This window comes from Sander vitreus, chromosome 9 (assembly GCF_031162955.1).
Source record: "Sander vitreus isolate 19-12246 chromosome 9, sanVit1, whole genome shotgun sequence".
In the NCBI taxonomy this organism is placed as follows: Eukaryota; Metazoa; Chordata; class Actinopteri; order Perciformes; family Percidae; genus Sander; species Sander vitreus.
The window spans coordinates 18161226-18177179 of NC_135863.1; the positions used below are offsets into that span (position 1 = coordinate 18161226).

General features: G+C 38.4%; 1 protein-coding gene across 1 annotated transcript; it reads right to left on the minus strand.

The window, feature by feature from the left end:
* Positions 1–5512: 5512 nt before the first annotated feature.
* On the minus strand, positions 5513–13974 carry tax1bp3 (Tax1 (human T-cell leukemia virus type I) binding protein 3). Its single transcript, XM_078259025.1, has 4 exons — positions 13761–13974; positions 8626–8745; positions 6949–7026; positions 5513–6789 (listed from the first exon to the last, which is right to left on the minus strand). Exons 1-4 carry the CDS (start codon positions 13797–13799, stop codon positions 6640–6642), a joined length of 387 nt encoding a protein of 128 aa, XP_078115151.1. The 5' UTR covers positions 13800–13974; the 3' UTR covers positions 5513–6639.
* Positions 13975–15954: the final 1980 nt, after the last annotated feature.

The following is a 15954-nucleotide window of genomic DNA, read 5'->3' on the forward strand; positions in this document are numbered from 1 at the left end:
TTCAGAGCAGCAACTAAATACACCTTGTGCTGAGACTGTTTAGTCAACGTCATTGCAGCTGTTTGATGCAGACACTTTGTGAAACCTTTGAATCGCAATATGTTTTTTTTGTTTTTTAACAGCTACATGACATGGAAATATTTTAAGTGTTCATTCTATTATAAATGTAGCCAAACATATTTTGGAAATTAAAAGTTCTTCGGGTTTGCACAATTTGTCATAGTTAATGAAAAATAAAAGCATCACACTTCTGTGCCTTTTATTAACAGAATGAAAACACACAGATAACCTCTGCATGCCCGCACATTCACTGCAAACATTCGAGCTATTATTGCACCTAACATGCAGATGAATCTGAGGCTGTGGACTTCCCTCTGGTTCCAATCTGGTGGCGGACCAAAGTGATAGGAGCAGATTGCATCGCCATGGCAACACAATTATGCTGCCATAACGTGGGCGGCAAGGATCATGTATGATCCACAGTTAGTGTAATTATTCACCCGCCTGCAGGAAGGAACATTTATCTCATGTGTTATCTTTTAGAATGCAGAAATTGCATTCTTCTTCTAGTTCAACACATCAACATTTTTTGGTTTTTGTTTGATGTGATTTTTGCAGTGTATAAATGGTTTGATAAGTGTCTGAATGAATACATTAAATAGATTTAAATACAGGTCAAAGTAATCAAATTCGTTTTGAGGACCATGGCAACAGAATTATGAAGAGTAAATTCGTGAATGCGGATTCAATTTTAGCACACAGTACCTCCTGCGATGAAGTTATGTGGTCATTGCTCCCACTTATAGCTCCCCATTAGTTACCTAGCAACATGCAATATGTCAATGTTGTGGTATTGGTGAGTACTGGCTGTGATGTTTGTGCAACCACTTTATTGTCTCAACATGGTATAATAGTATTATGATGGCCAGGCAAGTGGAATGGAGCATGCTTCCCTCTGTCCCTCGAACAAAAATAACACACACATGCACATGCAAACAAACACACACACAGAGTATGCTCATCAATTATTTCTCAAGGGGGGATATTAGCTCAGTGTTGCCCTAAATCGACCCATGATGTGACAGGTGTTATTTTAAGACCTAAAAAAACCCATTACATAGCAAATTCAGCTCAGCTATGTTTAGGCTTCAGAAAACAGACAATTCCTGAGTAGTACATTACATTATATACCATTACAAAGCTAATAACTAACTTTATCAGTACAATTACAAACTGCAGCTAATAAATCAATGATTATGAAATACATTGAGAAAGAAAATGAATGGCAACTGACTGGAAATGTATGTAAGTTGCTTGTTCTTTCAGTTGTAACTGCAGTTGCTTAGGAGAGGAAATGGAGGAATAAATGCTTCTAAAAGACTAAATGGATTGGTGCAGCACATTAAAATCTAACTTTTTCACAAGCTTCTTTAATAGTGAGTCACTTTCTGCAAATAGTTTTTCTAATTTTGCTGGCACTGTGGACGGTTTGTTTCCCAGAGTCCTCAGTTCAAAGGTGAGTGATTGGTTCCAGACTCCCATATTTAAGAGATGAAAGTAGAGAAAGCTCTCTGTATCAAAATGCCTTGGTAAACACAGAAAGGTCAGGGAATAGATTCTTTGCTTTGAAATGTCAGCTGATTACTTTATAACACGCAACATGAAGCTATTTGAAGGGCCTGTAAGATAAAAAAAAAAAAAGGGGCTTTGCAGTGCGGAACAGAGGGGGGTAAAAGATAGACTTATTCTGGATCATATTATATTGGTGCTTTATCAATAAGAAGTAGAGAGGCATATTCCGTGTTCAGTCTTTTCATATCTAAGAAACATGTATACATCAAAAGCCAAACTTTTGTACTCTGCTGGCAGCTTACATACAAAATCTGATGTAATTCATATAGGAAATACTGCAAGTGTTGTCTCTCATGTTCAGTGTTGGGCAAGTTACTTTTAAAAAGCAATTAGTTAGTTACTAGTTACTTACTAAATTATTCAGTTACAAATTATGAAAGTAACTAGTTACTTCAGAAAGTAACTATTGCGTTACTTTCAAGTACATTTTTAAACGCTCAAATGTGACCCCACCGCCCCCTACCCCTCTTTAATGGAACTTAAAATACATGTGCATGTTCAATTATTTATGATAAATCTGAATATTATAATGAAATGGACACTTAATACAATATATTATTAACAGAAACAATGTACACAAATCTAAACTATTTTAATGTTGCCGTGGGACAAAGTGAGACTAGCCTCCAATCAAATGCCATGTATGTAGATATTATGTTTATATATGTATGTTATGTTTATAGTGGATCGATACAAATAACACAACACCTCAACAGGCCACAACTGGGAAAAATAAAATTATGCTTGTTAAGCACTATACCAAAAATAAATATATACACTCTTTGTGTGCGCTGAGCCGGCATGTGTGTGTGTGTGTGTGGGGAGTAGGTGATAGAGCGAGGGAGAAGTGAGAGCGAGTAGCGACTCTAGAGTCATAGTGAGAGAAACAAAGTGTCTCCCTGTTCTTTCTGACCAAGGTGGAAAATCTGTAGCAGGAAAAGTTAACCCTCTCCTTGATTTCATAACACCATACCTGACTCTCTCTCGTTGACTGACTCGCTTGTGTTGTTCTCGTGTGTCCAACTATGCGTGCTTTCGAACACCCGCCCAACTCTACCTCTGATTGGCTTACCATGACATTTTACTCAACCTCAGCCAATCGTCAGCATGTATGCGCTTGCGTCGTGCACTGCCCACTAACCAAGGAAGAACAGTACAAAAAGTATTTGCCTCTCGGCTCAGACTCAGAGACCTAGTTGGTCTGATGAAAAAAAACAGCTTCAAATATAGTAACGCGCCGCATTTTTTGGCAGTAACAGAAACGGCGTTATTAAGATGGGAAGAGTAATCAATTAGATTAATCGTTACTGAAAAAAGCCATTAGTAACGCCGTGACTTATAATGCCGTTATTCCCATCACTGCTCATGTTGTACGCATTTCTAAATGTACCACTGTATTGAAATTCTGTAAAGCAGTGGTTCCCAACGTGGGGGTCTGGAACCGCCAAGGGGTCCTCTTAAGATGATAAAAGGAATATGAAGAAGAAAAAAAAAACCTGTGAAGCTGTATTTCTGTTAAACAAAATTGTTTTGTTTTTTGCTTTTCTTTTCCTGCTGGATACTTTCACCTTGTTAGACCTCTAAAGATCCTTTAAAATGAAATGATTTTAAGAACTGTTATACTATAATTGTCGATGCTGAGGCCATAATCTGTGATGAGGGGGTCACAAGCAGATATAGATTCATTTTCAGGGGTCACAAGCCAAAAAGTTGGTAGTCAGTGCTGTAAAGTATCAGGTTTCATTCCAAAATGTTTGTTTTTTTTTATTGTAAAAGTGCAATATTGACTTCACCGATTTCATATTTTGACTCGGTTAGAGAAAACATTACGAGACAATTTAGGCAGACTGTACCTTTAACATTCATTTATTGCCATCCGCATATTGTTGACTCCCTATTACATTACCATATACCTGTTTTTTCTTTCTTTTTTTTTTTTTTTATAGTTGATTTTGAAATGAAAACGTAATTACACACTTGAATATTAGATAAGATTATTATTATACAAATCAAATGGTTGTATTAAACACATAAAATATATTATATAAACCACTAGCAATGAAAAAGAGCCAATAAGATCACCCAAGGATGTAAGATGTAACTATTGTAATTAAACTGTAACATTTCAAAGCCAAAACATTGTTTATGATTAGTACTAAATCACTCATCTGCAATATAAATGCTGCATCAGAGGCAGCAAATAATTTTCATCAAACTCAGTGGTATTACGTATTCATTTAAGGCTACTGTGCAAATTCTCAGTTATCAAACAACATTCACTCCTGCTTGGTTAAGGCTTATAGTTTCGTCTTGTACTTTTGGTCATTGACAAAAAAAACAACACTTTAACACATTTTGAGACAGTTTTCTCAACGTAGCTGATTCCAGTGTGAAACTATAGTGGGTTTGCTTGTATTAAAACAGCAAATGACCAACTTTCCCTTGCTGAACCTGATAAAGGTGAGGGTGGATATATTGAAAAAAAAAATGATATGATAGGTATTATCCAGAAGTAGGTCCAGCTTGTAGAATGTTGTTTGTTTGAGACATAATTAGTGTGACTTGGAAGAAAAATACTGTTGAACTAAAGTTGTTATTTTAGCAGCTGCAGACACAGAAAGAGAGAAGATACTTTTCCACATGTGATTGACATCAACAAAAAGCAAGATAAATAGAAATGGAAAGAAAAATTAGTAGACATTATGCATTAAAACATTGTGCATACAGGTACAGTATATGGTTTGTTGTACAGAATACTGTACGTTATAAAAAAAAGAAAATTACACTGTTTCAAATATGTTGATCACTTTACAGTGCCTTGGCTTTTACTTTGGCATTTGATGTTGTAATCTTGACAGGAATGAATGCAAAGCACGGTTTTGTTTTTATTTAAATGAGATGAAACGCTGATCATTAATGATACAATAAACAAACAATCTCGATTAGGGGCAGCACAGTTCACAAAACCCACGGTTCGGTTCGTATCACGGTTTTAGGATCACGGTTTTCGGTTCTGTACGGATCTTGGTATTTTTTCTTTTAATCTTTAACACTCCAGAAATATACTTCAGCATATGATATTTAGCTTAATTATCCACAATGTAGGATACACTATTAAAAAATAGTTATATCATGTAATCATGCACAAACTGAATTTGACTTGACTTTAAGCACATTATTGGGACATCTGAGGAAAGCTAGGTGAGATTTTGATACAGCAAGAGGGAAGACTGATGATTTCAACAAGTTTTTCATTTATTTGGCAAAGAATATGAAAGGTCATCCTGTACGTCTCATCTCCGTTTTTTCCTGCATCCACCGTGTGTGTATATGTATGTATGTATGTATGTATGTATGTATATATGTGTGTCGTGGGGGGAACTAAGCAGCCCCGCCCACTGCAGAGAGCCGACAGGATTTAAACAGCAGCCGCTTAGAGTGAAAAAACGCAGCGTACATTGATGTTTAAATGTATACAGGTTGGCAGGACGGTCTGAAATGTTTCGCACGGTCTTTCGCTGTACGTTTTGTTGGTAACTTGTCCACACCTCTTCTTTCGTGCGAAAGGGAAACACACTGTCTGAGGTCACATACGGGCACGAGGCTACATTGCGCATGCGTCGAACCGTGCGATGCACACAACGCTCCGAACCGAGACAAGCGGACCGAACGGTTCGCGCCACCCCTAATCTCGATGTATCAAGACCAACTTTGGTCAGCTGTAGGCAAAAAGGATCAAAGACTATGATTGCTCCCTAAGAACTCGTATCAAGCATGGATTGAGGACATTTGGCAAATATCTCCAAAGCAGGAATGAATCAAGAAGGCTGTGCTAAAATCTATTTAAAGCTCCATTGTGTAATGTTTTGAGTTGATTCTTAACAAAAAAAAAAAACTTTGTTTCACAAATATGTGCTCATTCATGTGTAATTACTTCCACCAACTAATCAAAGTATTCTCGTAAGCGTAGAATCTGTCATTCAGAATCATTCAGAGTACATACAAGCGAGTTGCTAGTATGTATGCAGCCATGTTGTGCCTACATATTTAAAATACATTAGCCAAAGAAGGACTTTACGGCAGATTTGAAAGCCTGTTGAAGATGGAGGATCATGCTGATACTTTACTAACATTAGCTTGCATATGTTTGGGAAACTGATAGCTGATGTTAGCAATGAAATGGTACCAAAATAACTAAAACGTAAAACTATGATTACACTGGAAGGAACACTCACGGACAAATCGTACTTCTCGGAATAATACGGCCACCGTAGGAGTTAAAATGCGATCGGAATGGAAGGAATTCTTCCATTCCGAAGAAGAAATTCTTACACAATGTAGCTTTAACAATGATGTAGCTGTGTAGCAGAGAGATACGGAAGCATTATTTTATGAAAAACGGTCTTCAGAAAACTCATTACAGCTCACCGTTGTTCAAAAATCCAAATTATAGTAATAATGATGAATATCTGCCTAAACTGTTCATCTTTTTTTTATCCTTAATACTTTTCATACAGCAACATTCTAAAAATGGGCAAAAAAAGTTAATTTTTAATTTTCGGCAATAATTGGATGCCAAAGGTGGATCTAAAGACGACTCTCTGTCTCACGTTGAATTCTTCATTTAATTCGAGAACAGATTTGGATTAAATGTATTTAAGCCCTGTAGATCTAAAAAAAAAAAAAAGGTCCAAAATTGGTCCAAATTTCACAAGGATATGCTAGAAAGATATATAAAAAGTAAAGCAGATAACTTTGAGATGAGTATGAGTGTGTTTGGAAAGAAAGAGCACCATCTCTTTGTCCAATGACTATCCCGTGCAGACCCAGGCATCTGGATAAATCACCTAAATATTAAACGATCTGATGTGGTCTCCTTAACATTTTTGCATTGACATAGTTCTAAAGGCCACGGTGACATCATCTGAATTTGTGGGAGTCTCAGTGTATGAGATTGTTGGGTCTTGGGTATTGCATTAGTCTGTGGTTGTAAGTAGTGCCACTACATCACTGCCTGGGGAAACTGCCCATAGATTGTTTGACAGCCTCCTCCAACGACTTCCTGGTTACCAGTAGCCGCACCACGTCCTCGTTCTTCTTTGTTAGTCTTTTACGAGCCTGGTCGTGGGTCACCATGGTCATATCCCAGCCGTTCACCTGGGAGGAAGAAACGGATTTTGTTTCAGAAAAGCTGAAGCCATTTTCTCTAATTTGAGTTGATCACCAGTAGGTGAGCACGGCGCCTATCTGACTCTCTAGTGTACACATGGTGCCATCTTGTGGATGTAGATCAAATCTCTGTTTCACTACACACACCTGCATTAGTTTGTCTCCCATCCTCAAGCCTGCCGCGTCTGCTGGTCCTCCGGGTGTTATCCTGGTCACATAGATGCCCTTTGGACAATAACAAATACATTCCCTATTCCATATGATCGATAACATAAGAAATACAGACAGATACAGATCTATAAACATCAAACCAATTAAGAAAGGGGCACCTCGAAAATATGAAAGGACAACATTTAACAAATACTGTAGTATAATATAGTCTCTTTGGTTTGATAATCATAATTCTTGGATTATTATTATTAATTACATCTATTGAATTCAATTGGTAGCACAAACTTGGGTAAGTCAATTGCCAAAACCATCAGAGTGTATGTCTGGGAAAATACTGAATAGTATTAACATTGTGAAAGTAACACATGGTTTCATTTTTATTTTATGATCCTGATTAAAATATATTTTTTTTTCTGTAACCTTTAACTATTACAAACAAACAAACAAAGACGGCATTCATTTTAATGAGGGCAAATTCAGCCAATGAAGATGATCGGTTGACATTTTATACAAGATGCAATAACTGTCTTGAGTCAATAAAAGAGTATAATGCTGATTCATGATTCTATTTTTAAAAGTGCCTTCTAATACCCAGCACATAAACCACAAAAACTCCAGAACTAGGACTGCAACTTAGCATTATTTGGGATTAATCTGCCAATTATTTCCTCGGTCACTCGCTTGTCGTCGTTTAGTGAGAAATGTCCGTCAGAAATTGCTTGTTTCAAAGTCAAAGATACTAAAATAACAATAAAATAAAACACAAAACACAGCAAATACTCACATTTGAGAAGCTGGAACCAACATATTCTTGGCATGTGCGCTTGATGATGACTTACACGATTAATCGTAATTAATCGGTCATTTTCAGCACTTTGCGAAACCAATACTTAAACAAAATGAGACAGAAGCCTATTGTTCTTTGTGTTCAGTGGTATTGTGAGATAAGAGCACACGCACAGCTCTGTGGGAATTTTCCAATAATGCTCATAAACATGTCAAGAATATCTAAAGGAAAGCCTGAAAGGTCAAAAGGTAGAGGCCAATATCTAAACTTATTATTCCCCCGTAACAAGATATCTGTGCCTGGCATCAGTTGGCACATTTCCATCTCTCCAGCTCACACTGTATACAGTCAGCATGTCAGACACGACTCTGTGTAAACCTGCAGTATTCCTCTCTATGACATCAGTAAGGCGAGTCTGGTTTGTTCCCACCTGAGGCTGCAGGTAATGTGTTCAGGCTTGTCCCTCATTTATAGCTCACCAGAGTACTGCTCTAGTACCACTGTGCTTCAACAGGTCAGATATGTGATCAGGAACAGAAGAAGACAACAGGTATTTCACTATTACCATTTATCTTTAACTTAACTTTGTTACGGCTTTTATGGATTTCTCTCTGTTGTATTATCTTTGTGTATTTTGAATTGTCCTTGTGTATTTTTGAATGCCCAACTATGGATAACAAATGAAAAATTCATTGAGAATCACAGGATTTAGTTTAGGTAAAATACTTAACATGTATTTGACTTAATGGGTTGAACATCAGTTTGACCTTTTACCGTTTGATTTTGAATAATTGAGCACAAAAATGTCAGATATCGATAATGACTTCATAAATAAAGACATGTCGCTATCTCACACACACACTTACTTTGTCAGTCTTGTCATCAGAGAAGGGGTTCTGTCCAGGGTCCTGGTCTATCCCTCCTCCGATGCTGAATCCCAGGATGAGATTTTCTCCCTGCCGCAACTTCTGGATCTGAATTCGTTGCTGTTCAACAGAAGAAGAAAAAAAACTAAATCAGATCCATCTACATAGAGCATTACTCAGTCCCTCCAGGATTTCGCGATGTCGTGATTGCGCCAATTCACGCAAATTCAACCAATCACCGCGAATTTGGTGTGACTCGCAACTTTGACAAATCACCACAACTTTGACCAATAACCTGAAGTTTCCCGCGACTTCAACCAATCCCAGCAGTCCCACGTGCACTCTGAGAGCCAATGACCAAGCGGGAGTGAGAACGGGTTGATCATTTCCTTGTTTGTGATATGAAGACAAGACCTATGTGACTCCAAAATCTCACATTTACCAATAAAACGTAGGCGACAGCGAAAAACCGTGCAAAACATTTCAGACCGTCCTGCCAACCTGTATACATTTTAACATCAATGTACGCTGTAACGATTTTTTACTCTAAAGTCGCTGCCGTTTCAATCCTGTCGGCTATCTGCAGCGGGCGGGGCTGCTGCTCCGTTCCCCCCGCGACTGACACTTGCACGCACACACACAAACAAACAACACACGTACGTGGATGCAGGAAAAAAAGGAGATGAGACGACACGATGACCTAAATTGAGGACAGCTACTCTCGTTATTGTAAGAGCAATGATAAGTTAAAGTCCAGTAAGTACTTTATCAAACCGTGTGAATGTGTGGCCCAGGCCAGGTTAGGAAATTAACTAACAAACAATGTAAAGATCAACAAGCCACTGACACACATATGTTCAAATTTGATTCATTCAATACATTATTCATTTTTGTCTTAAATCCACCAGCCATTTTCATATTATACCAACATTTGCAGCATCTTGAGCCTTTTTGGTTACTAGGAAAACTCAGCTCAGAGTAGTTTTATTCTCCCCAAAACAAGTTTCCTTTTTATTTTTAAAGAACAATAATAATAAAAAACATTAAAAAATTGCAACTTTTACTGTCTTCCGCAACTTCATTGCAACATACAAAAGATATCGCAACTTTTATCGAAATTTTTTACAAAAGCTCCCGCAAAATCAGGCATTTTGGGCCGCAACAATCTCAAAAAAGGCCACGAAATCCTGGAGGGACTGACTATTTGGCCAATTTATAAACCCTGACACACAAAATGCATTCATTAGTAGGGTTGGGCATCGTTTGGATTTTAACGATTCTGATTCCAATTGCGATTCTTTGAGGGGTGGAATTGAAACGGGTCACATGCTTATTTCACAAATAAGAGGAAAGTTTTATTTTGATTCAATGGTGGTTTGCAGTTTTACAGGGCTTTTTCCAAGGTAAAATAAAGCCACACTAGAGCTCCGCTTACTGTGCTCCAAGGCTGCAACACAATAAGCGCCTGGCCGCTTCAGAAACCAAAACTTGCGTATGTTAAATTTGGAACCCATGATCAGATTTGAAACCAAATCCTCCAAACGATTCCAATAAAGAAACGATTCTACTGGAATCGTAATTTTTGAAACGATTCCAAGTAGGAATCTGTTCTCGATGCCCAATCCTATTCATTAGTTTATAACTACTGTTTTATAATGACAAGCCCCTGATCAGGAAAACAGCTGACTTTGGATACTGGCTTACAGACATAAAACCAATCACTTCCAAACTGTAGTTATTTATTTGTCTCAAAATAAATAAAAGCACAAATATTACTAGGTGTTCTTATGTGGTAACTGTCATTAACCTTAACTGCAACATGAACTTCACTGTTCGTGGTAATTTAACATGTGCATGCACACTCATTTACACAACAGATGATGTCAGTAAATAATAATGAAGTGCAACAGTTTTGAAAATAATGTGCAAATGCAAAAGAAAAGGAGGGAAACCAAGTTGCAATGCATGACAAATGGTGGGTTTGAGAGGCTGTTCCCTACTTATGGAAGTCCACACTGGAACAGACTTTATTAGAGCAGCCCTGCCCTTGACACTGACAAGCAGCTGCACGGTCACTAACCAGACGGATGGATGACTCTGACAGTAGCACTCCTTACAACACTCCTCAACACAAAGACTGCTTGTGTGTGTGGGGATGAATAACCAGACATTCACTGAGTGGGGTGGCCGTTACAAAGAAGTCTGAGGATGTCTGGAACGTTGTTAATACGATGTCAGTCAGTCAGGACTTGCCGGCAACATATTTTTCTCTTCCAATAAAAAGAGGTGTATAAGCCTGGCTGGTAGAGCACCAGTCAGGCTTATAGTTTAAGCTTATAGCTTCTAGCACCAAAAAATTATGCTATAAATACGACACTAGTAGTTTACAAATAGACCCATTGCTATATGTGGACCCAAAGGGAACAACGTTTAATTAAATCATGTTAGTATTATTGGGTATTTATATTAAACCAATAAATTGGGCATGTCAATATATTTGCTGATATTAGTCTATTGCAGATATATCAGTATGTACATGTCAGCCAACAAGAAAATGGCCAAAATACGTTTGAGGTCATTTAGAAAGAGTGTCTTCATTTCATAGTTTTTCAACCAGGGAGCTCTGACAAGCTTCTAATGTTAAAAGGGATGGTTTGGAGTAATTTCACCCTAGGGTCCTTTGCACCATGACCTTGAGCCAAACACCCCCCCAGGAAGGTTTTTTCCCTTGGTCGAACATTGGGCGAGTTAGCGCTATCAGCCGAATGGCTTAGTGCAGGCGCTATTTACGGTAATGGTACCAAACTTCTACAGTAGTACAAATAGGTTCTGTACTCATAAAACGATGGATTGGAAAGTTTGTAAGTACACCAGGACTTTATTTAAATAACACTTGCCTTATGGCTTCTACTCTCTGATGCTACCGCTTCCAATAGATGTTGTGCTCTGTGCGGGATCACCCTGTGTTGCTGAAAAAGTTTTTTGGTATATCCAAGACGCCTAGTTCCAGGAATGCACTAATATTTTGTTGGTAGTACCAGTTTGCAACAATTATTAGTTAAAGTGCTCATATTATGTTCATTTTCAGGTTCATATATTTGTTGTACTGCACATTGCTGCAGCTCCTCTTTTCACTGTGTTGAGCTCTCTGTTTTAGCTACAGAGTGAAGCATCTCACTTCTGTTCCATCTTTGTTGGGAGTGGCACATGCGCAGTAAGTACTGCTAGCTAGTCAGCTGCAGAGCATGTGTCATGCTAGCAGCTAGGCGAGCATTAGAACGTGTGTTACAAAGTGACGCACGTTCGTCACGGAAGTAAAGGCTGGACTACAATAGAGCAGTCTAATTTGGAGCAGTTTGTGAACAGTGTTTTCTGTTGGAGATGGTAAGTCCCTTTGGGGTGGACTTTGGGCTTTTTCACTTTGTAAACCTATAACGTGCACAAAAAAGATATATAATACAATAAAGGAAATGGAAAAAACTAAAAGCATAATATGAGCAGTTTAACACTAAGTTGTAAACACTTCGGAAAAAATAATTAAAAACTTTGGATATACCAAAAAACTTTTGCAGCAACACCAGGTGATCGCGCAAGATCCCGCACAGAGCACAACATCTATTGACTACCGGTAAAGTAGTGAAGAAGGAGCAAGAAGCGAGAGAACAGAAGAAGAGATCAACGAAACTGCAGAGTTTGAGGTTAGCATTGAACGCGATGATGAATGGCTCAATTTCGAAGGTCGCCCGTACCTATTAGAGCCTGAATACACGGACGAGGAGCTACAACTAATGGAGGAGAATCGGAGCGATAGCTAGCAGCGGTAGCAGCAGAGAACCTATTTGTACTACTGTAGAAGTTTGGTACCATTCTGGGAATTATTAGTGGGGTAATTTTCGAGATACACCTTTGGTTCCATTAGCGCCTGCACTAAGCCATTCGGCTGATAGCGCCAACTCGCCCAATGTTAGACCAAGGGAAAAAACCTTCTGGGGGGGGTGTTTGGCTCGAGGTGATGGTGCAAAGGACCCTAGGGTGAAATTACTTCGAACCATCCCTTTAAGTGTCCCACTCAGTAAATACCGTGGTCACAACTCTTTGATAACTAAATGTAAGCGATATTTATAATAAAAAAAAATGTAAATATAAATATAAAAATATGAATACTGGCTGATATTTTGTATTACATTGGCTAATATAACTCTTAAAATATCAATTTCAGTATCAGCTTCAATAATACAGCATTAGTCAGGCTATAATAAATAATTTCTTTGATAGTTAAGCCTTGTCTGGCTGGAAGTATTCCTGATTGTATAAATTGTCTAAGCACTTTCCAACTATAACGTTAAACACCCATGATATACAAACTTAATAGTCCTTTTACTGATAGTGGATGCCACACCATGAGGAAGTTAACCTGCATGTTTCTCAACACTTACCTGCTCCCCACCCCTCACATGAAATCTTCGCGACTCTGACCTGACAAACTCCCTTCTACCCCAGTTATATCTACCACCTCTTTGGCCTAATCATAAATATCTGTTTGCAATGTTAACAAGTCAGACTTCATTTGAAATCACCACAACCAAACGATGTAATCCAACTGCACTTTATATTCCGTAACTTTGCATTAAAGTCAAGCAGGGAGACTGAATCACACCGATGGTGACGCCGATCTGTAAAAGAGTGATTTGTCAAGACAAGCCCGGCGCTGTTTGATAAATTGTATGTGGTGTGCTAGCATTAAGATTTGATAGCTTCTTCAGTTAAGACTTTTATACTGCAACACTTTTCTTTGTAAAGTGAGAAAGCTGACAGAACAGTCTCTAGGTCTCCCTGTGAGCTCGCTCCCTTTCAATGCATTTACCGTAATGGTCAGAACATGGGTGCCCCTCAACTTTAGGGGCGGCTGGTTTGACCATGGAGATGCGAGTGACGACTAGCTTTGTTGTGTAGCACTTTGGCTAAACAAAGAAATTAATGTTAATGTAGCCAGCTAACGTTAGTGAGCGCATTATGACTAACATTAAAGTTAGTATATTCAGAGTTTTGTACTGATACGGTTTCACGTTAACGTCGGACCAGAAGCCGAACAATAGAGACCCGTTGAATGGACACAGCCCTACTCCCAAACTTACCACAACAGCAGTCAACGGCTGTCCCGGGACGAAAGACATTGTGTCGCTACGATGTGTAGAGTAAAAAAATGTGGAAACTCGCAACAACTAGCTATTGTTGAAGTCTCAGAAAAAAAAATGTGTCGACAGTTGGGCAACAACTTCCCAGACCACTAGCTACATGAGTAACAGCAGGCTGATCCTGGCTAGAAACCCAAGTGCTTCCAAAGTGCTTCCCAGGTGACGTCACCTCGCCGCCCAGCCTATCAGCTCTGCGCGTTTTGTAGCACGGGGTAGCCAAGCGGGGCGGTGTTTTAACAATTGACCGTCGCCCCCACTGCTCTGCAAAGACATGCGTTACAAATCAACTCTCCAAGGGAATGTTGCTCCCCACCTACCCCCCTTGTGTCCCGAGTCAAGGCTGTGTTTTCCTTAAAAGGAACTAGCAAATAGTGACCTTCTTTGTGATCCTGCATAGTCCATCCATCTACTTCACAGAGTATTCTGAGAGATATCACCACACATCTAAATACTTGAAGCCTGTACTTATGGGGATCTTATGCAGTAATATGACCATTGAGAAGGTAAGTGACTAATTTTACACTAATAACTAGTTTTGATAAATTGTATGTAGCCTACTTTTTGGAAAAAAGTAATTCCCCAAAACACTGTGTATGTTATCAGCTTTCAATAAAAATTGTTAATTGGACACTTATGGAGCAGCTAAGAACGGTTTGTCTGGTTGGCTTTACTTGTAAGTCTTTATTTTCTAAACTAAAAATCCAGTTTGTATGGAAGCCAATTACCACCAGGAAAAAGAAAAACAATCAAATTAGTTAAATAACTAAAAATCATTAAGATAAACATTCATAATTATTACGTAGTTATATAATATCAAGCAAGTAGCTCATGATTCTGACTTTATTATCTCAAACATGGTGAAATATGCATGCAAAGTGTTATTTTTATAATTTGTAAATGGTTATCTATTTGTTTTTCCTGGCAGCAATGGGACTCTATAATTATCTTTGTACTTCCATTGAACTAAAATGTCAGAGGCAATTCTTCTTGAGTAGGAGGACACTGTAGTGCACAGTGGTGGAAAGTAACTAAGGACATTTACTGTATTTAAAGGCCCAGTGTGTAACGTGTTTAGTTGTTCATTATCAAAATCTGTTTTGCCCGTTCACAAACTTGTCCTTTTTCATGAATATTTACCACCATTTTACATTTGCATTCGCATAAACTGGGGTAGACGCTCCATATTCATGCGCCATCTTAAATACGTTAGCCGGTAAGGGACATACAGGACATACTGCTCCGCCTTTCACGTTTTCGCTGTCACATGATAAACTCACAGGTGTTGCTAATGCTGCTAATGGGTATCGTAGCTTCCCGGCCCCGGCAAGTTTGAAGAAGGAAACATGGAGGAACACACGTATTCAAAATCCAAATTTCAGGAACAGGAGTCTTCTTCATCGCCCAGAAAAAGAAAAAGCATATGAAAAGAGCAAGAGACCGGCATCATCATAAAAAAAGAGTAAAGGCTACCGTAGCTGTAATACAGACTTTGAACTGCGTGGCGCGAGAGAGTTGATTGCGATATATGATCTCAACGCTAGATGGAAGAAATTCCTACACATTGGACCTTTAAATACAATTTAAAGGGGCTTGTCTCCTACTGTACTTGAGTCCTTTTAGGCTACTTTATATTTATACTAGAAGCAAATATTGAAGTTTTAGCTCCACTTCCATTGTTAACATCTACGGTAACTTTGCATAAAACAAAACATATGTTCAGATTATGACATTTTCTACATTGGCTTTAGTAAACATTTAAAAGCATACTTGAAATTGCATACTTTTACATTATGGTAAAGGATCTGAATGCCACCACTATACTCTTTGAGTATCTGATGTGGTTTACTGCCACTAGATGGTAGTCTATAATGAGACATTTGTTTTCTATTAGTTTAGAATGGAGGGCTCTGAACTGATTTGACTATCATACCTACCTACCACTGAGTGACATCACAGATGCCATAACATGCAAAGGTCAGAGTGAGAAGTGAAGCAGAGGAGGAAGAAGAAGTGGGGACATGAGGAACTGCATACATGTAGAGCAGAAACAGAACTAATGTACATTCCCAGTAAGGGTAAATAAAATGGTGTCGCTGGTTTGTCATAGTCAAAATTACAGCGTTGCAAACCAATA

Bases quoted from the DNA above. Each gene is read 5' to 3' on its own strand.
- tax1bp3 (XM_078259025.1), bottom strand. From the start codon at position 13,799: ATGTCTTTCGTCCCGGGACAGCCGTTGACTGCTGTTGTG. The intron at 8,746-13,760 runs GTAAGTTTGGGA...TCTGTTGAACAG, and splicing joins AGCCGTTGACTGCTGTTGTG to CAACGAATTCAGATCCAGAA. The intron at 7,027-8,625 runs GTAAGTGTGTGT...TATTGTCCAAAG, and splicing joins CTGATGACAAGACTGACAAA to GGCATCTATGTGACCAGGAT.